Raw genomic sequence first — 21,552 nt, 5'->3', positions numbered from 1 at the left:
CAGGGATGCACAACGAAATGCAGTTGTAGCCTTTTTGTAACACAAAAAACACATGAAAAACAAATCAAAAACAGTTGTACATTCCTGTAGTGCATTTTTTTTATTTGCATCCCACCGGCTGATAACAGCTAACGTTAACTAGCTGTCGTCCTACAGATTTCAACACAGATTTGTTGTTCACAATGTAGCATTATTAGGAAAAAAATAAAGTGTACCCCCTAGAAGTGTTGTTAGTGAGTTTAATTCACAGTCCCAGACACATTTTCTAACATCCCCTGGAAAACAACCATCGTTCTCGAACCCTCGTTCTCAGGACATCACTACCATCAGGTACCTACCAGAGCTGTGTGTACCTGGAGGGGCTACCTCCAGATTTTGACGCGTTTCAAGTTCCTAGACGACTAAGTCTGCACAACATCTTATTTTCAATCAAGCGTGAATTTAACCAGGAGACGGCGGAACATGAACTAGGGGATGGTGAATATCATTAAATCCAAAAATATGTGCTTAAATGGCTCTTAATGTGGTAGGCCTCAGTGGAATCCTGAATGATAAAACATTAATTTAAAGTAACAGAAGCTAAAGATAGGCAATTTCAATGCATAGACATTGGTAAAATGTAGTTAAAAAGACCCTGGTGTAGTTCGTTTATAGCCTAACGTTAGCTTTCTACTTCTGAACATTAGCTTTTAACTTCTGGCAATTGCATTCATAAAAAAGGTTATTCAGCTGGAAAAACATGTAAGTATCATGAAATTGTGTTTGCCACAGAGCTAGTTTTCTGCGATAATCCAAAATCCAATGGATAAATCCCATGGGCAACCAGGTAACCAGTGAGATACTAACCTACAAAAATACATCATCCCTGCACCATGTTGTTGGTGCACAAATGTCGTTGTCATCTGGCAAAAGCTGTGTCCCAATCCAGCGACTGCAGCCTTCGGAGGACCCAGCCTTGAAGACCGAGCGGTCTCCAAAATTAGACTTTTGCCGCTCCCGTCTCCTGGCAACCTGCTGCGGTTGTTATAAAAGAAGTATAAAAGATGTAACGCTAAGTTAAAAGTTTAAAATGGACGATCTGCTGTAAATAGCAAAGCGGCTCCTGGTACGTTAGCTAGTTAGTTAATAGCGTCACGTAACTTAACCGATCATTTTAACATAAGTGTGATCTGATCAGGTTCCTTGTTTTTTGTTTTAACATTTGTATCGGTAGATATTCAAGTAAGTTAAAACTCAATAATTCATTTTAAATGTGAATTATCCCGTTGCTGGTCCACTAGTCACCATTTCGATTAAAATCAAAATCAACTTCACCGGCACGCAATGAATCTTGGGATATGTTGGGCCATGAAGGATCCATCAGTTGTATCCTCCGAATCTGGGAAAAGAAGGCTGCATTTGTCAGCTGCATGAGAAGGAGTCTTTGAAATTGGACGGCCTCATCACGGCCGCTGTGACGCAATCGGTCTACAAATGCAGCCCCCGAAGGATGCGGCCGCTGTTTTGGGACACAGCTTAAACCTGCTGTTGCTAAAGGTGTGAGGAGGGCACACACCTTCCGGACTGGGTTTATAGACCCCGTAGGGTCATGGATAAACTTCGATCAAAAATGCGGCATTTATTCTTCTAATGTCATGTTCAACATGAATCCTAGGAAGAGCAATTTCCTGCATTTGCAACACCTCCTGGGTAAGCTCACAACTGCCGCGGCAGTTGCCTCTGTTTGGAAGAGGTGCCCCGTCAGTCTTACAGGTATTATGGATTCTCATCATTCTAAACAGAGGCAACTCCTGCGGCACAGGAATTGCCAGTGCTAGCTGCCGCTGATACGATTTGAGCTTGCTCTTTCTCTGGTTGTGAATATTTTAAAAAATCCTCCAAGATCATCCAATCATCCAAGCCGAAGCGTGTTTCTGTTATTTTTATATTTGATGTGTACGAGGGATTGTGCTTCCCTCATCTTGTCCAACATTAATGATTACAGCCATTAAACTGACAGCAGAATAAAACTTTGGAAAAACGTCATGCAGGCAGAATATATTGTATGACAGTTTTTATGTGCTGCTCCGATTACAAAATCAGGGTTTAGATACCTCCTTCCTTTGAGTTTGTGCTGTTGTATGGTTGAAAGGAAATGAACAGGCAGGCTAAACAATCAATAAAACAACCGGTTATTGACATACGTTTACTGTTAAACAAAGCAGAGGTTAAAACTATCACAAACTTGGCAAGAATATTGGGATTTAGGTCACAGGGGGACATCTGTACAGTATTCACAAAACATGTAGGAGTTTGTGGGATACGAAGCGGGAGCCCAAGGGAGGAAATGCTCATTACCTGTCTAAGAATATGAGATAGAGTTTTAGACCAAACACTCTATAGAATAGACCAGCACCCAACTGGACTATGCAAAGACTCCAATAAACTGGAAGGTATGGCAAAAAGAATGGAATAATTGTCAGGACTGATCAAAGGAAAGCATAATTTTACATTGAAGATTCCGTTCAGGAAGGCATTAAGGAAAGTACGCAATCTTCTTATTATATTCTTCAGAGCAACAGGAATAATAGAGAGAATTAAGCTTTGTTTTCGTCCCGTGCATCTACTGCTTAACACCCCAGTCCAGTAGGTGGCGGTAACGCATTTTAAAGTTTAGCTTGCCAACCGCAAATAAACACCGAAGAACGGGAAGAAGGAAATACACAAAGACGAAGAAGAAGTGGAACCGGAATTGAAACTGGGTTTCGCTCCTGCTCGCCTGAGCCCAGCAGATTGCATTGGGTTGCAGTTGTGTTATGATTTTGCTATAGTGTCTAATTTGCAATGGAAAGAGTTATTGTCACTACTGGGAGTATGCATGGGTAATGGGGCAATTTGGACATTTCCTTATCGGATGTGACTTCTAAAGGTGGGACAACCTCGTGAACTAATGGTAACACACAGTTTATCTGTGAAGCTGTGACAGCAGCTAACCCTATCCGCAATCAGCTAAACAAGGGAGCCTAAACAAGCTTACAAGCTGTCTAGATACAACCAATGAATGGTGCACTGACATTAGGAACAACTTGTGTTTACAGTCCGGATACCAAGTATAGCTGAGGACTTTAGGAGGTCCAGGTGTAGGAGTTTTAAGTTAGCCAGTTAGCGAGTTTCAGCTAACGCCAAACTAGCTAATGCTAATGCTACCCGTTATCTGTTAGCGGGGAGTCATCGCTTATTAAGATTGTTCACTGAGAGTTTTTAAGAGTATCACTTGACATTAGTACAACATATAAACCACTTCTTTTTTTTCTTTTTTTTAGAGAAACCCACCATGAAACTTTTAACATGTACGTTAATAGTTTGTCTCGAATAACAAATCAAATTTGACATCCGAATGCAACTTTGCAGCTTAGCATTAGCATTAGCATTAGCTGCACTTAGCACCAGTCGGGAGAAACTCTTTGTGGTGATAATTGGCGCTAAGAACGTCACTAAAGGCCCGCACACATTTGGGAACATCAGACATGGTTGTTCCGATATTTGGCTGTGTTGATATGGTGTTGATTTTTTTTTGCTAACGTTAAAGTCTTTGGGCTGTAATGTGTCACTGCTAACCTCAGCCGGGCTAACGTGAGTCCGTGGGACGGGGTTGTTTTGCCCTCACTCACAGCTCTCAGCCTGGTGTTGAAATAACCAACAGATTTGTGTTCACAGAGAGCCTAATTGTTTACCGGTCAACACAAGTGTCCAGTGATGGCTTAGAGTCAGTATTGTGACAACACTGAATCGCATCTGTTTAGTGGCTCAGAACTGGTCCAAAACAACACATGTGTTACTAGCCAGTGTCATTAACTAGTATTGTCGATGTGACATGTTGAATGGCAGAGGGTTTATAAAGTACCTGGCTCTATGAATAGTCTTCTACTCCTTCCAAGACATAAACACACCGTTCAGGTTTACACTCAGGCTTTAAGGGGCCTCTCTGGAGCCTAAGTCTTCATCAGGCTCTGCTTTACTTCAGATTGTTTGCAGACTACTTGGTGCAAGCATCAAATAAACTATATGCCTATTTTTTTTTTTTGTTGACCACCAAAGTGTTATATATTCCTTGGCTTGATCTCGGTCGGTTTTCAATCAAGAATTGTAAATGTACCATCCATGTATTGCTATTCCTGGCAGTTGGCCTTTACAATTGTTGCCTCATTCACCCATTCACACTCACACTGATGGCTACCTTGCAAGGTAAGCCTGCCATTCTACATGATTTGTTGATGAAATTAACACTAGGTTGAAATGAATCTTACTCTTAATGGTAATTGTGTGCTTTTATTTTGCGCTTTTTAAAAAAAATGATCACACACAAATACTCCCATACCGATGGCAGGAAGCTATAACACAGGGTGCTGGCCAACCAACAGGGCAATTGCCATGCGATCAGTGGACAACCCACTCCTGAGCCACAGCCCCGAAGTTAGTTTAAAGGGAGGCTCATTATTGTTTAAACGGGGTTAATTTTGCACAATTTCAGAGTCTACTGGAAGACATTCAGAGTGTTACACTCAATTATTAACTAGTGACCGAAAAAGAACTTCAAACCTCGGTCCCCACTTCATGTTTGGAACATGCAAAACCGAAGTTGTGCCCCACCATAACTTACCGAGCTTTCGACCAATAGGCTTAATGTTAATACAGGTTTTTTTTTTTTTTTTTTTTTCTTAAAGATTTGTCTCCAACTCCCAGGCTTGATTTCACCAATTCCCGCCTGCACCATGTAATAACTGTTATTTTTGCTCCAAACAGGTACTGGCATCTTTCCTGCTTCGGAGCGGAGGGAATAATCAGGAGATGGAAAAGATGACCGCTCTCCACTTCTCATCGGCCACCTCTTTAAGACTCTCCGAGAGAGACTGAAAGGAGAGAGTAAGGGATCCTCTGTAATACAGGCAAGAGGGGACAGAGACAAAGAGCAAACACCCAAAGCTATCAGCCACTTTACGAAGCAGAGGAAATGGCTTTCTTGGACAACCCAGCCATCATCCTGGCCCACATCAGACAGTCTCATGTGACCAGTGATGACACAGGAATGTGTGAGATGGTACTAATAGACCAGGATGTGGATCTGGAGAAGTGCCAGCTGGCTTTCGTGCCCGGCAGCAGCTGTGGGTCAACGGGGTCAGGCTCCCTGATCGTGGGGGGCGGCAGCGTGACGGACAATCATGCCTGCGACCTCTCCCAGTCCATGGACATCACCTCCAGCTGGGACTTCGGCATCCGTCGGCGCTCCAACACAGGTAGGCGCCATCTCCAGGCTCCAGCTGGTTAGCAGGGCAGGCTTTCTGTCGGGCACACCTCCCCTCTGTCATCATGGCAGGGTCGGCCAGAAAGCCAAGTCTGCTGTTTGGAGGGGGTTTGTGTGTCTAATCTGGGCCAGTGGTTTAGTGAGGCTCATGGCAAATTGTGTGCTATTGAAGGTTATTGCAACACAAGTGGAAAGCATGGGGTTATATTGCATCTCACTGTGTGAATGTTATTCATGGCTATGAGGTGAGTAGCACAGATCACATTAACAATGATTAATTTAGAGTGTACGCTGTAAACCAAGCAGTCACTGTCAGATTTTTTTTTTTTTCCGCAATCAAGTAGACAATCACTTTTGATGGATTTTATTGACAACGTTAGGGATACCAGAGTTGCAAACTTTTCTAACCTGGTGTCAAATAGTGGACATAATTCCAAAGTCTTGTTTGACACCATTGTTACTTCTGCATTACCTACTGTTCAAATTTTTTCACTTAAGTGCATAACTTTTTCTCCATCTTTGTTGGTAAGACAAATTACATGACAATGAGCGAACATCGCCCCCTTTGCCTTCCCAGGCAAACAATCCTGGAGAGTTTCTCTTCTTGTGTGCTCTGTATAATCAATAACTCTTTGTTCACCAGAGATACAGTCACATTTCTAAGTTCCCTTTTAAAGGGAAAAAACATCTCTTCTCAGAGTCTCAAACTGTTTCTTATTGCATGGGATGCAGGAGAATGTTCTGCACTGGTACTATTAGAACTTATTGCTGCTTTGGATACTGTCTTCTGCTATATCTTGGTAGAGAGGCTCAGATAGAGGCCTGGAATCACGTTTCAGACAAGACTTTCTTAGCTACTGTTCACAACTATACCTGATCAACTGAATCTCCGTCTCTGCCTCTTTCTTTTCTTTAATTCTCACAATGTTTCTGCAAGAGACGGTCTTACTGGAACAAGGCGACTGTTAAGCTGACATTCGTCAATACAAATAGCTCTATCGGTCAGTCAGTTGCTGATGCGACAACAAAAAAAAGAACAGCGCTGTACTGCAGCCACTCGGGCGTTGAGGGTGTGTAGAGGAGGAGAGCCATCAGCAACCCCAACAAAGCAGAAGAGAGAGCATCAAGATTGCTGTGGTTCAAGAGCAGAGAGCCGTAGGTGCCAGATGTAGCTAGACATCTGGAGTCTAGCTCTGAACAGCTGCATACATATACCACCTGTATGTATGCAGCTGAGAGACCTGACAGTGTCCAGGTACATCAGTGTGTTATGACAACAGATCAGACATTAGGGTGAAGAACAAGCTTTTCCCCATAGAGCACCATTATGAGAGAGACTGTTGACAGAACAACTTTGTTTAATGAGTAAATATCCAGCACCTCAGGGGTCAATCATTTTTTTCACTTGCCTGTTCGGGGAAGTAGGTCAGAAATCTGCTTACCAGGAGTCAATTTTTTACTTTCCCCTATACAAATTGTTTTATGTGTTAGTGCTTATCAAATAGCAACAAAGCCTAACATTATTTGTCATGTTTAATCTCTGTTTAGATAAATTCATTTGGAGTTTAAGCCACATCCTCGCCAACCAACTCTACTCCTGTTTCCAGGACAATTAAAATGCCCTCCTGCACTTCAGCTCGTAGACTTTTCCTGCCGCCATTTTCTTGCTAGTGCCCGATCTGTACTGGTCGTGTGCAATTCTCAACAGTGATGAGAAGAAAGCAAGATGGCTTAGTCCTTAGCTATGTCCATCCTCAGTTCAGAAAAAAACATTTTTTATTTTCTTTTTATATTTTGTTTTACCACTTGTTTGTTTTTTCTAGCCCATGGTGCCATTTTACTTGCCCCAAGCAAGCAGGCAATCCTTATTGCTGAGCCCTGCAATCTGAGTGCTTTAATTATCAATGTCAATTTAATCTCCATTTCCCCTTAGGGACTGGGCTTTCTGTCAATCCGTCTTCAAATTACACCCTGTTTGAGCTGGGATGTGGGTGTGTAATGAACGTGAAATAAATTGAGCATAAAATCAAGAGTGTGAATCTGTTTTTAAGCTACGTTCAGGTGTTTAATTGGAAGGTAATTCTGGTTTTGGTGATAGAGGGAGTCCAAAGGTAGACGGCATGTCTCTTTTTGGCTTTCTTGAGTTTAGCTCTAAGTTTGGTGGAGTGCTGGTCTTGGTTCTGGGTTTTTGGGTGGAGAGCTGCAATCCTCTGAGACTTCCAGCCTTGAGATTGAGTACTGACCTGTGGTGGATGTCTCATCAGGACTCCAACAAGAGAGCCGAGAGAAACCCGGGGCTGCTGGTAAGATAAGAGGGATGAACAAAACAGAGTTTTAACAAAATATACACGTTTTATTTTGGTCTTTGGTCTCTACTTGGTGTTTGTAGTGAAAAAAAAAGTCCTTCTCTTGTCGTATTGCTCTCAGAGGCCCAATGAAAGATATACATTATATATTTGAACCAAAGCACAGTGTACTGCAATTTTTGTGGTGCGGTGTACGTAATGATGGGTTTTTCTATTTCACCAGGTTCTTTAGCAACCGTTTTGCCTATGACTGAAATTTAAAAGTTGTTTTTCTGTCTTTTCAGCACAAAGACTCGAAAGGTTAAGGAAAGAACGGCAGAACCAAATCAAATGTAAAAATGTTCAATGGAAAGAGAGGTCAAACTCCCAATCAGGTAATGTTTCTGATTATTTAGAATAAATATATCAACTTATTTCAACAGCAAAGCAGCGGTCGTTACTAATATTGTAGAAAAACTTGGCGTTTCAATCCTTACTTTTTACTGTTTCTGTTCCCATTGAACTTTTCAAAATAACTTTTATTCTGAATAAAAACACAGCTGAGAAATCTTAATGTTCCAAGCCATTTTCTCTGACATACTCCTAATATATTATATTAAACATCTTCATGCCATGATTAGACCCAATGTTGGGGTCAGGACCTCCCCAAACGGTGGCAAGACTGAGGTGTTAGGAGAAGATTAAACAGATTGTTCTACACACCCGCTGGGATAAGACAAAAAAATTTGACTAAAGCTAATTCTATTTGGGTTTTTCAGACTTAACTCCAATGTTTACTTATTTCTTTCTTGTAAATTACTGAGTAATTTATCTAAAACAATTAATGATGTTCACAGATGTTGCTTTTGTGCCTTCATGTTAAGACATTCATCCAGACATAAAGTCCTTCCATTTATCTGGATATGATCCTGCATTAAAAAGAAAGAAGCCACTGTTACCAATGTACTTGGGGGGGGGGCAAAAGGATGTTGTTTATTGCTCTGATGCTTTCCGTGCAGTGGAGGATCTGGGGTCCCTGTTTGAGAAACGGGACTTTAAGGACAGGCCGCGTACAACGGGTACCAAATCCACCCTTTCACTGCGGCTGGAGCAGTGTCCCCAGCAGCTCAACAACCCCTTCAATGAATACTCCAAATTTGATGGCAAGGTGAGTTGATCCTCATTCAGTTTCTCTCAGTTTGTGTTTTTGGGGTATCTTCTTTAAGAGAAACTAATTTAATCCTTCTTTAGCAAAGAAACTTTTGAACCAAGGTATACGTCATACATTGTGACAGTCAGTGTTCATTTTGTTGGCACATCATTTTCGTCATAGTTTTCCATAAACAAAATGTTTCCATTGACGAAAACAATAACTAAATAAGAACTTATGATGATAAAACCTATGCCGAAATCTATTGACACTTTTGCCAACGAATACAAACAGCCCAAAATGTTAGGGAGGGACAATTTGGTAATGGATCCAATCAGAACTAATGGCCGCCTCCCCATTGTTGGAGAAATCTGGTCGTGGGACCTTTCCTCGGCTCTGGCTGGCCCTCGCTGGTGCATTTCCTCCATGGCGGGGTTCCATGATTTGCTCTAGGTTGGCTTGGAAATGCCGGGCTTGAAAGGTGGCTGGCGGCTCCGGCCGTGAACTTTACAGCAACGGTCCCCCCCCCCAACCTGGAGCTGGATTGCTTCAGTACGCCAGGGGTCAGCGAGGATATTGGCAATAGTGGTGTGGAATTGTTTTATACCGACATGAAAGATTCTGCATCAATACAGTGATTTTTAGCAGATATGTCATTTTTTGGCGTGGGGGTTGTGATTCAAAAAGCTAAGCTACCCATCAATCCATCGACCCATGTGAAATCTCTTCAGGACACAATCTATAAATAGATCTGTATAAGGCCATGTTTATAAGCACGTCAGCGCGAGCTATGTCCTCGATCAGTTAGTCCCCTTTAAAAAGTGTGTGACAGCGCTCCCCTACGGTTCACACTATTTGGAGGTCTAAATGTATTATTAATATCATTATTATTAATATAATCTTTCAAAACATAACCTATTTAGTGCATCTAGGTGCAATATTGAGTTCAGGGTATTAATTAAAACAATTCTGAAATGCTAAAAATGAAAAGATTATAAAAAAACTACTTTTAAGAAGGTATACATCTTATGGGCTACTTCTGTAAAGGTACTTAACTTTGAATTCATTGAATTCACTGTATCCCTTTACTCTCTATAATCGGGGTTTTTCTCTGCATGGTGTCCTCTTCGCCTTTTCTAGGGCCACATCGGCACAACGGCTACAAAAAAGATAGACGTCTACCTCTCGATGCAGCTGGCTCAGGAGAAAGTGCACCCGATGACGGTGGTGACCATCGCCAACGCACGCGTCCACGACCTCATTGGCCTCATTTGTTGGCAGTACACAAGCGAGGGACGAGAGCCTAAACTGAAGTGAGCAAAAAAAAACAAAACACATTTCAACAACCCTTTTTGTAGAATGTACATTTCTGCCTAACAACTCCACGTGTTTGTCTTTACAGCGAGAATGTGACCGCCTACTGCCTTCACATCGCAGAGGACGACGGCGAGGTGGACACGGACTTCCCCCCACTGGACTCCAACGAGCCGATCCACAAGTTTGGTTTCAGCACTCTGGCCTTGGTGGAGAAATACTCCTCGCCTGGTCTCGCTTCCAGACAGTCACTGTTTGTCAGAATGTAAGTAAGAAATACGGAAGCTGTTCGTGCATGTAACCACTCTGGAGTTCAATAGCTCATATGTGTTTCAGTAAGATTTCTGCTCATGTTCAAATTTCCCACTGGTTGTAATGTTCCCGGTGCAGTGGAGTGGTGTTTACTACATTTTGTCTGTGTTGATGAAAGATGATAAATCTACAGATGCAATCTTTAGCTTTCCTGCTTTTTCTCCTATTTTAGAAATGCTGCGCACGGTTTCTCTTTAATCCCCGTGGACAGCCTGAAGGTGACCATGAAGGATATTCTCCAGAAAGCACTGAAGAAGAGGAAAGGCTCACAGAAAGGCTCAGGTGATCACAAGGAAGTTTTAAATAGATAAAGTACATAATGTCTTTGGTTTGTTTTGGTTGTCTCTCATCTAGCACATTGGTTCTGTGTGTTTAGGTACACCCTTGTGCACAACGGAACACAAATAAAAACTAAAGTAGATTTTAGTTTGAGTGAAAAAGAAAATGAGAAAAAATTATTGGGCTGTGTTATGGCTCTGTCAGCTGCAATGTCCAAAATAAATATTCTGCTGATCATCACCCATCACTGCCTGCTATTATGAATCCAAATGGAATGTGCTCAGTGTCCTTTTCTCACCACACACTTTGCTTAGAGGTTTCTGGAGCAGGGTTTTCTCACTTATAATTCCCATAAGCAGATTCTGGATTGAAATGCAGAATAGTGAACGCACAGTTGGTGTTGTGTCTCTGTTGAACTTGTCTCTCCATTTGTGTGTGTGTACAGTGTGTACTGGGTGTAGTGTGTTGTGTGTACTGTGTGTGTGTAGTGTGTACTGTGTGTGTGTATATAAAAATACAGACAACTCTTGCCGCTGCCATGTGTGCCGCTGTCTCAGTCCAAAACTCCAAATGCATTGTAAAAAGACGGATGTAATCATTCACACACACAAATCAAGGCTGGCGACTGTTTTAACATTCAAATCTCAAATCTTTCAAAAACCTCAATAGAAGCTTTGAATGTAAAAAATGACATTCAGTACAGTTCTACTTGCTCGCTTCCACTGTTTGGCAGGGCTTTGTATAAACACAGGATTATCTTTTAGGTGCCCAAACAGAACTAACAGCTAGTGAACCGTGAGTATGTTGGAATAGAAACCCAGATACCACCTTTAATACTTTACAACTATGAGAACTGTCCCCCAACTCTGAGGCTGAGGTGTGTTGCTGTCGTCTGACTCCATCATTCTCCCACAGGGCCCATGTATCGACTGGAGAAGCAGACGGAGCCCAACGTCTCAGTGGACCTGGACTCGACACTGGAGAGCCAGAGCACCCTGGAGTTCTGCCTGGTCAGAGAAAACAGTAAGTAATCCCAAGAAGTCACACACTGTACCAGCTTCACCTCACCTCTTACCTGAGAGGGTTCTGACAGTGATCCCACATTTTAGGATAGTTTAGAATGAATCACCACAAAATTAGATTCAGATTAGTTTTTCCACTCAGAGGGAAGGTAATAGTTTTCTCCCACTACAACCTCAGGATGTTCTTTTAACAAGAAAAATATGTTGCAATCCATGTTGTCTTCATGCAGATATTACAAACAAAGATATAGGGCTCTAACAAATAGCTTGTAGTTTCAAAGCTTCATGCATTTTTTTCCCTTTTCATTCTGTTTAAACCCCATATTCATTCTGTAGCTCCAAATTATGAGTGCTGAAATTTCACACCGTCTTAATGTCCTCTGCCTTTGTGTTTCAGCGAGTGCGAATAGTGTTGTCAAAAAGTCAATGTAATCATTTTCTAAATTCACAAGAGAAGTTATATTCTTTAACGACGAAAAAAAAAAAGACTTAACTTATTTAATCAGATGAACCAATTTTTTTCAAATTGAGGATATTTTTTTTAAAGGGTGATGACATAAAATATGACAACGGACATTCAAACTTCATTGTTTAAAAAATTATAAAATTGTAACTATGCTGAGGCCTGTTCCAGTTATGAATCGAGGGCTTCCCAATGATTTATCCAAAACTTTTCTCCACCTCCAAATCCCAGCATTTACATGCTTGCCTCAGCCCAATGTGATTCACAAGATCCTCAGTCTGTAGACTGCTCATAATAAAGTCATTGCTGATAACAACATTGCACCACATTTCATTCTGTTTTCGTAGACGTAATAGATCTGTCACCGTTGTATTGAAAAATGAATGCCTATAAAGCCACTTGGAATTTGAATTGTTAACATCAATAACCTGCCCCCCTCTTCGTTTGTTTGTCTTGGAGTAACAAGCACTTGTCATTTGTCTATGCAGCGCTAAAACATTTAGTGTGTTTGTTTTGATGACACATATCTCCACCTAATCTCTCCAGAGCTCCCTCAAAAACCCAACAGAATCAATTTGGTGAACTCTGCAGCCATAGTCCTATAAGTTGTCCATCATGGATAAAATCATGACTAATGATTTTGTGATTGGTCTCCCTTCTGTCTCCAGGCTCCAGGGGCGAGGAAAGTTCAGAGGAAGACCCCCCTATAGACATCACCACGGTCCAAGACATGTTGAGCAGCCACCACTATAAGTCCTTCAAGATCAGTATGATTCACAAGCTGCGCTTCACCACCGATGTCCAGCTAGGTACGTGCTGCACACTGCAGGCTGTCAAACTCAAGATGTGACCTCTTTTTTTCTCTCTCTGCAAAAGTTACATATACATTTATTTGAAACGATTCACAAAACTGTTTTATCCACGGCTCCTCTGCCAACAAATGTCCGATGACGTCACAGTATGTAAATTAGCGTTTGTCATCTGGCGATTTTTGGAGCGAGTGCCAGCTACATTCTTTGGTAGAGAACACACTGCATTTTTTTAGCTTTGGTTGTTCCAAAGTCCAATATTTACACAAACTGTGTGCCAATACACAATTGGTCCCAATTCAGCTGATTTAGGGAAAACAATTTTGATTTCAAGATCGCATCTTCAGATCTATGGAAATCAATCATCTGTCTTCTGACTGACGGGGTTCTCTGGCTCTTTTTATATTTTTATAAACCCGAAAACCAAAGCACAGAGGAAGTGTCAAAGGGCATCACCAAATGTATTAAAACTTATCCTGAGTGAAACATGACTGCGTGTACCAAATCAATCATGACAGTCAATCCAATAGTTGTTGAGATATTCCAAGTAACAGGAAATAACAGGAACGCAGCAGTTAGTGCACACTGTATACCTCAGGTGCTGCTTTAGGTGTAGCCAAACAGTGCTTGGTTATCATGTGTATGAAGTATGTCTTCCATTCACGAACGAACACAACTGTTTCTTTAGGCATTTCGGGAGAGAAGGTGGAGATCGATCCCGTCACCAATCAGAAGGCCAGCACCAAGTTCTGGATTCGACAGAAACCCATCTCCATCGACTCGGACCACCTCTGTGCCTGCGACCTCGTAGAGGAGAGAAGCCCCAGTGAGTGGACCACGCACCACGCCATTAGCTGATAGTAGAAACACGTTTGCACACATCCGGATACATGCTCAGCACAGCTTTTCTCTGACGGCTGTGTGACGACAGGATGCTACACTAGAGAGCAAAAAAAAAAATATATATATATATATATATATATATTTTTAGCCTTACTTCACTAAGATAAGAGAAACGCCAGGGACTCGAAGGGACAGTAAACAGTAGAGGGAGGCACAGGCCACTGACTACTTTTTCTGCGCACCTCCCCCAGCTGATCTTAGAGAATCGTTCATAAATGTAAAATGTATCTAGAGCTCTGATAGTGTTACATTCATATGTGAGCGCTCTGATTATTAAATGTTGGCCCGTTCTTTGATTTTAAAATTGCCATTCTGTTATTTATGAATGATCCTTTTGTTTCATTCCAGTCACCTGGACGATTCGACTATGAGGTTGGCGAATCAGGCTCCTTAGATCTAATCGTCAAATAGTTAACTATTCAGGGTCAACTCTAGTCCATTTAGTAGCTGTTCTTTAGCTTTCAATCATAAACCATTCTTTGGTTCATTCACACCCAGTTTTCACTGCATTATGGATGTTCAAATTTCATTTTTTTCCTGTGTATCTAACAAAGAGCCTGCTGAGAAAGGACTGGGCCTGGAACCTCAGTGCATTGAATATTATGTCCTACATAGGTCACAGTGTGCACCTTTTGAATTAGTTGGCTTTTATTTTTGGATCATTTACAATCTGCTCTGCTTTAATCCTGCCTGTGGTCTTCCTCAGCTCTGAGGAGAACTGACTCCTTCGGGGTCTCCCGGATCACACAGAGACATGGCTGAACATGTGCACACAGGGAGAGAAGGCGTGGCCATTGTCTGTCTTATTAACCAGTATTTTACCTCTGTGTCGTACAGGTCATGCAATATTTAAGCTCACGTATCTCAGCAACCACGACTACAAGCCGCTTTACTTCGAGTCTGATGCTGCTACTGTCAACGAAATAGTGCTAAAGGTGAGGTTTTTTTCCTAAGAGCAATGCTTTCACAGTATATGTTTGTGTTCTGGAACGAACAATTCCTGGAACTCATAATACAGCTTTTTATGAGTTCTGTTCCAAGGACACTTTTGTCTCGATTTTTATAGTAGGTGGGTAGGAAGTGGGGAAGGGGCCATTCATTTCTTCTTCTTCTTTTGTGGTGCTACTGCGTTAAAGCTGCACTCACTCCACAATGGTTCCATGACTGTATGTTGTGTGTAAGGCGTCCCTCATAGCGATGAGCCCCGTTTCCCTCAGCTCTACAGAGCTTTATAGCGTCGCTCAGCTCAATCGTCAGTGTCATTTCCAGCAGCTGTCAATGGAAGAGCTCTGATAAAACCCACTGTACGTCCACTGTCCAGCATCAAAGTGCAGACTGACACAGTTAAGAGACTAGCTGGTGAAAAAAGTAGAGCAGCTAAAGAGACAGATCTTGCCCTCAGTGTTGATAAAGACCAAACCAGAGCTAAAGGGAGAGTGGATATCAGACTAACAATCGTCAGGTGGACACAAACACCATCCCAAATGAAAGCTACTCTAGTCTGCTGTTTGCTAACACATTGTCCATGTCAACTTTTTAAAGTTGATGTAGGTGTGCCCACGTAGCCCAAAATTATGTAATACTCTTTACTAAGTTATTAATTTAGTAACATGCATGATCTTGTGCAAACTAGTTCTGAAGAATGTGTAGCAGTAAATGTGATTGCACGTAAACTAGTTGGAATTTGTTGAGTGAGGAAGTATTTCTTAATAGATACATACTATAAATAAATACTTTCAAAACACATTCAAAATATACTTTACATATTTATATAATTCAACACAATTGTGTCATGTTAAATTGTCAATCACTCATTGTCTGTAATGCCAGTTTGGACGTAGAGGGTGGTATATAGAAGCAGTTGTAGTTGTTGATGCAGTATTTTTTCATTTCCTATAAATTCTTCACAATAACAGTCCCCTCATTATTTTCTTCCTACCTGCAGTATTAATAGACTGGTTTTTATTTTAGAAAAGCCACTAAACAAAGCTTGGCTAATTGAGATGAACACATTTTCTTGTAAATTCGTCACATCCAAACTCAATGCGAGTCAGACCACCTCAGCATGTGGTCTGGCTGACCGGATCCGAATGCAGGCAAGAACAGATGTTGGAGCATACAGACCAAGAGTCTTGGGTTAGAGTGTATTACCATGGTGGTGATCATTTTGATGATGTAATGTCTTTGTTATTTCATTGTATTGATGGTGAAGGCCTGTGATTGTCAGAGGTAAAGCTGTTGATGTTTCAGATGAACATTCTCAAACGTATCATGAATGTTTATTTTCAGGTGAACTATATCCTGGAGTCCCGAGCCAGCACCTCTCGGGCTGATTACTTTGCCCAGAAGCAGCGGAAACTGAGCCGGCGGGCCAGCTTCAGTTTCCAGAGGGAGAAGAAATCTGGCCAGTAGACAGACTGAAAGCTGCTCAGCCACCTGTCTGTCTGCACGTGCAGGGACAGATGCGTTGACGGGGGTCGGACAGTCTCATACACGGACAGCGTTCGACTGAACAGAAGAGGAGACTGACCGGAAAGTCAAGCCGGAGGAGACGGGCAGAAAAAGGACCAGGAAGACGTGTCTCTTATGGAGCAGGTGGAAGGTGGAAGCCTCTGACACGCCATGGTGCAAACAGAGCCCACGACCAAAAACAAACAAATGACTCTTCTTTGAGGAACTGTGGGACAGAGTTTGGGCTGCCATGTCACCTTCAGTTCACGTTCATTCACTGCCGATGAATATTAGCTCTGTCCTCCAGGATGGATTTGTACAAGTTCAACAAACAAAACAAAGCTACATGCTAATCTTTGTTTCTGTTTTCCATCTTGAACACATTTAACAACACTGAATGAAAACCCTGTACATTTATATGTACTGTACATAGAAAATTGACATTCAAGAAATGAAATAATGATGTAGTAGAAATAAAATAGCCCAGTCTGAAATATTAAAAACAGGTCAATACCCTTCTGCCTTGAATCAAGATAGAAAAATCCTGAAAGTGCTAAATAGGAAATTGGGAGCATTTCTATTGCCTCTTAATGGCTCTCAACATGGCGACGGCTGAGCCGCCGGCTCGCAGCTAACGGTGCTAACGGTGCTAAGAGCGCTAACAGTGCAAATAAGGGCTCACAGAGCTACCAGTGTTTACCTGAGGGGGCTCAGGAGGGTGGGCGCTACGCTTCTGCGAAGAAGCCGTCGGTTGGGGGCGGAGTTATCAGCTGTAACCGCCTTATGAGAGCAGTGCAGAGCAGCGACCGTGAGCTTACCATTGGGGCAGTCTCACATGCACTAAAAGTGCAAGTGAGCATGCAAACAACGCAAGGAGAAGCTCTGATAAGAACACACAAAGAAGAAAAGCGACTTCATTCTCTGCTCAGGTAGACATTACTATCTTTACATATCATATAATTGATAATTGTTTGCTGCTAGGTCAATGCTCTTATCGAATTTAGCACCGTTAACAGTGTCTACACTCAGTTTATTAGGTTCATCTTTTGTCCCATTGTACAACATTATACTGACAGGCGTCTTCACTCAATGATATGACTGGCATGGGCAAAATAATAGAAACCCCTCCCCCTCTACAACTCAAAACGGCTTAACAGCCCCAAAAACTACAGCCTCCAAAATGACCTTTGATCAGATTGCATTAGTTTTAGCTAGGTGGACCTAAAAACCAACAGCTGAGGGTATTAACGGGGCTCAGTGTGATTTGGAAGGGTGTGACCATGGTACAGTTGTATGATATTTAATAAATATATGCATAAGCAGCTGAAGGAAACAGTTAGTGTGAGCTTTTTTTTTTTTTTTTTTTTTTAAAAAAAAGCTAGATTCCACATCTGGGCATTGTGATGGAGCCGAGGTCAAGCAAGTGAGCAAGGTAGAGACACCTGTCAATCAAACCGACACGCCCCAAGACATACTGTAAGTGTCCTAAAGCCTTAGAGGTGCCCTGTGGAGTTGTTGTTTTTTTTGCCCCTAGCAGTGCTATGCAGCTGTGATTTAGATGAAGATCCAGCTGGAACAATACACGGACTATTCCACAAAGGCACTGACAAAATACTGCCGGCCAGTTTAACACACAGGTGAACGAGTCCGGTTTGGAAATACTCAATGAAATCTTCTTTGTGAATGTTTTTTTTAAGGAAGGAAATGCTTTCAGCACGTTTGTTCAGTGTATTAACACACACATACAAAGAGGCAGGCAGCCTCTTGTTGCTCCTGAGATGATGCTCGCAAGTGCGTTTATGTGGAGCAAATAAATTCTGTATTCAACTCTGATTGGCTGGTTATTTTGCACCGCTGAAGGACAAAGTAGTCCCTGTTGTAACGCACCAGTTTTTTTTTAATTCAAGTCCCAGTAGTTTGTTAAAATAACATCAGAGATTTTGGAGAATTGTACTGAACTTCTCTTAACTTGTTTTAAGGTTCAGTTCACAGTGAATGAGCTCTCGTCAAAGCTCCATTGTTTGAGTCTGTCTGTGTCAACAGCATTCATCCAGTGCACATTGTAGAGAAAGACTACGTCCGCTTTCACTCAGGGTTCCCTTTTAAAGGACAGTTTTGGTCAATTTTAAGTCCATCTTTAAGGGTAACTTCTGTACGTTTCAACTTGAACGCCACGTTTCTGTGTCTAAGTGATTAACGGGCAACATTTGTGAAATTGGTCCACTGTTGAGTAGATTGTCACACACATGTTGAGCTGCGAGGGCAAGTGAACAGCGTCATATGTAACGTTACGTCCACTTGAAAGTGCTTGTTTTGGACACTGACAGGCTCAGATTGTTATTATAAGTGTCTGACAGCGTTACGGAAAAGAACCCTACGAAGAAATAAAACCTTTTTCTTTACCTTTCACTTGGTCTGGTCTGTTTGTTTTTTGTGTCCAAGTCTGGCTCAATGAGAAGTCTAGTTGTGAAATCTGAATATCCGTATACTTTATACTTTGGCTCAAATAAATGCAGGCGACAATGGGATTCTAAGACCTCATCCACATTGTAGAAGTTATATAAATATTCAGCCTTGACATATGAAAATATATTAGAACACGAAGCTACACTTTCTGGAATCCAACACAACAAACTCTGCCCAGCTGGCACTCATGTTTTTACCATGCCAGTACCATACCACTGTTGTCAGACACTTTAACTCTTTTAGTGGATGTAATGATGGTTGCTGTGTTGCTGTGGTCATTCCTTCTCTCCATAGTTGCAGTGAAGCGATCCCTTCCTAGAGTGACTACATTGTAAAGGTGGAGGAATAAATCCAAAGTCATGTGCAGTTACGCTAAGCTAAAGCTAATATTATGGTAGTTTCAATATATGTGCCGCATATAGTACTAGTATATGTCATACACTCGTGTCTCATCCACACTTGCGAACAACGCACAGATCTAGGCATCTTAAGGCTCCACCGTCATAGAACAACGAACTCTCTTCCCAGAAAAGATGAGAGCGTCACCATATTAGACATCATCCAGTTGAGGCAGGAACAACACGACAGGCCCCTTTCACATCCTATTAGGTAATATTTAGCTTGGACCAAAAGGTGCACGTATACACCAGCATGCATATACATACATTTACGTATAGGGTATACAGTAGCAGCTTTTTCTTTGTCAAATAAACTGCCCCTCCAGTGTACAAATCTCGTCTTCATCTCGTATCGACTCCTGAGTTTTCCGTACATCCACTGCAAACTGAGGCTTCAGCAGTCTGACTGTAGGCCCCCATACACCAGATGGGAACGTGGTTCTGTAAATACTCCATTGGGTGTGTGCATGTACAGTCCACACTGAATTTAGGGCACGCTAAAACTCTGAGCTTTAGCCAAATGACTTGGGTATTTTTCCTGCCACTGTTTGTTGACAGTGAGTTGTCCTGGAAACTAAGTATGAATCTCACCCAGAGCTCAGCATAGAAAGAAAAGGAACACAAAAATACTGTAACCTTGGTAATTTTGCCAATTGTAGTATTTGCAGGAGGGCATTCACAACAAAAAACTTGTCCTACTCATAACTTTAGAATGACTAGTGCTCAGCCTACTGTTGTTCTAAACTTCATCTGTGACCTGCAGCACTGCAACAACTCTTTCATTTTCAGATAACATTAAGTACATCATGAAAGCAGAATGTCAGGATATAATTGAACTAAAATTCTGCTGCAGCTTGATTTTTAGACTACTTTTTTGTACAGAACAAGGACTTTGAATTTTGTTCCTGGTCAGTCACAGCTTAGTTGTAAGAAATTATGGACAGAAGGAATGATTACAGAGAGCAGTGACACTGTCAATGTGAAAAATCTGAACCTATACTTAAATGTCTTGATTCCCCTTCCAGAGAGCAGCCAGAGGTCTTCTCATTCACTTCATCAAAGCCAGTTTCTTTAGAGACATCTAGTGGACAGTGGAGGAAATGCACCTCCAGGCCCACAGACAGGTGTCAGTGTTCAGTCCTAGTGGTTGCTGTTCTGTGAAACAAACCAACATACTTCATTTCTAACAAACACCTGTTTCACTGCTTCACAGTATGTGCCTATGTGTGTGTGTTTTTCTGCTGCTTGGCTATTGTAACTGGCCTAACGCTACTTGAATTTGAACCACGTATTCCCATGATCCAACACACAGCAACCAGCATGTGAAAAACTGCAGAAACACAACAGATGTAGAATGCGACTGAGAAAGAGTTAAATTGAACCTGCAACAACTGCTCGTTGGTGAGTGTTTCATTCAGTGATGCCATGATTCTGTGCACATACTGGAGCTTTTCAAACAAATAAAGGCATATTTCCATGGCAGTGTAACACCTTTATCAAAAAAGGAGATGCGCTCTTTTTTCAGTTATGGCCTTTACTTCTAATAATTATGATATACAGTATCTTTAGGAAATCCTATAGATGTTAGGTTACATCTCAAGGGATGTCAAGGGTCCCATATTTCTCTCATGTCCCTCCAACAAACTTAAGTCTTAGAAAGGTTTTTGTGTTGAACTACAGTACATCCTTTGGTTTCAATTTTGAGAGTCTTTATAGTCAGGTCAGCTGAATTTGAAAACTGTCAACTCTAGGCATGAGAATGTATTAACATCAAAATCTATACTCAAGGTCTTCTTATTAGCTTTTTCCGGTGCTTTAAACAACTGGTGAAGAGCTTAGATCATTTTCTGATAGTTGGTTCTAGATGAATTTGTAACTTTTTTTGAGCAGCCAGTAGCACCGGAGCCAACGTATACCAATACCGCGCCGCTCATACAGAGGTAACCACCGATGAAGCTTCGAGTTTGGCATCTTGGCCGTCGCCATATTGGATTTCTGGAACCATAAGTGACGCAAGAGGGTGGAGCTAAGTACAACCAAATGCAAGAGTGGACATTTTTAAGCGACCAAAATGTTAAAATTAATTTTCATGAGCTGAAAACACACTGTGAAAGTTTAAAGTTCAAAGACATAAACATTGACAATTCCCATACCGGACAATGCCGTTGTAGAGACCTGTCAATCAGTAGGTAGCTCCGCCCTAAAGCATAACCTGCTTTATGGTCTATTTCAGTGGTTCTCAAATGGGGGTACGTGAGATTTTTAAAAGATATATTTAAAATTAGCATCCATTCAAAAATCCTTTAAAAATTGTGATTTAATAAATATTCAATAAAATATAAGTGTAAGTTCATAAACTGAATTTTATATTCAGTAGACTATTCAATTTCATTATCCTAAAAACCCAGAGTCTCCCCCA

The 21,552-nt window shown here is 41.6% G+C and overlaps 1 protein-coding gene across 1 annotated transcript; it reads left to right on the top strand.

Annotated features, from left to right (window-relative positions):
- The first annotated feature begins 2,743 nt into the window (after positions 1-2,743).
- On the top strand, positions 2,744-17,635 carry mapkap1 (MAPK associated protein 1). The gene is made up of 12 exons (XM_054612860.1): positions 2,744-2,908; positions 4,783-5,273; positions 7,872-7,961; positions 8,586-8,734; positions 9,857-10,029; positions 10,119-10,295; positions 10,515-10,624; positions 11,537-11,644; positions 12,775-12,915; positions 13,604-13,741; positions 14,656-14,753; positions 16,108-17,635. The coding sequence occupies exons 2-12, from the start codon at positions 4,991-4,993 to the stop codon at positions 16,228-16,230; spliced, it is 1,590 nt and encodes a 529-aa protein (XP_054468835.1). The 5' UTR covers positions 2,744-2,908; positions 4,783-4,990; the 3' UTR covers positions 16,231-17,635.
- The last annotated feature ends 3,917 nt before the right edge of the window (positions 17,636-21,552 follow it).

This window comes from Anoplopoma fimbria, chromosome 14 (assembly GCF_027596085.1).
Source record: "Anoplopoma fimbria isolate UVic2021 breed Golden Eagle Sablefish chromosome 14, Afim_UVic_2022, whole genome shotgun sequence".
Taxonomy (NCBI): domain Eukaryota; kingdom Metazoa; phylum Chordata; class Actinopteri; order Perciformes; family Anoplopomatidae; genus Anoplopoma; species Anoplopoma fimbria.
This window is presented reverse-complemented; position numbering and strand designations above follow the sequence as displayed.

What these genes read in the sequence shown, in the direction of transcription:
- mapkap1 (XM_054612860.1), top strand. Translation starts at nt 4,991, where the DNA reads ATGGCTTTCTTGGACAACCCAGCCATCATCCTGGCCCACATCAGACAG. An exon ending in CAGTCACTGTTTGTCAGAAT is followed by an intron (nt 10,296 to 10,514) that starts GTAAGTAAGAAA and finishes CTCCTATTTTAG; the next exon opens with AAATGCTGCGCACGGTTTCT. An exon ending in CACCACCGATGTCCAGCTAG is followed by an intron (nt 12,916 to 13,603) that starts GTACGTGCTGCA and finishes CTGTTTCTTTAG; the next exon opens with GCATTTCGGGAGAGAAGGTG.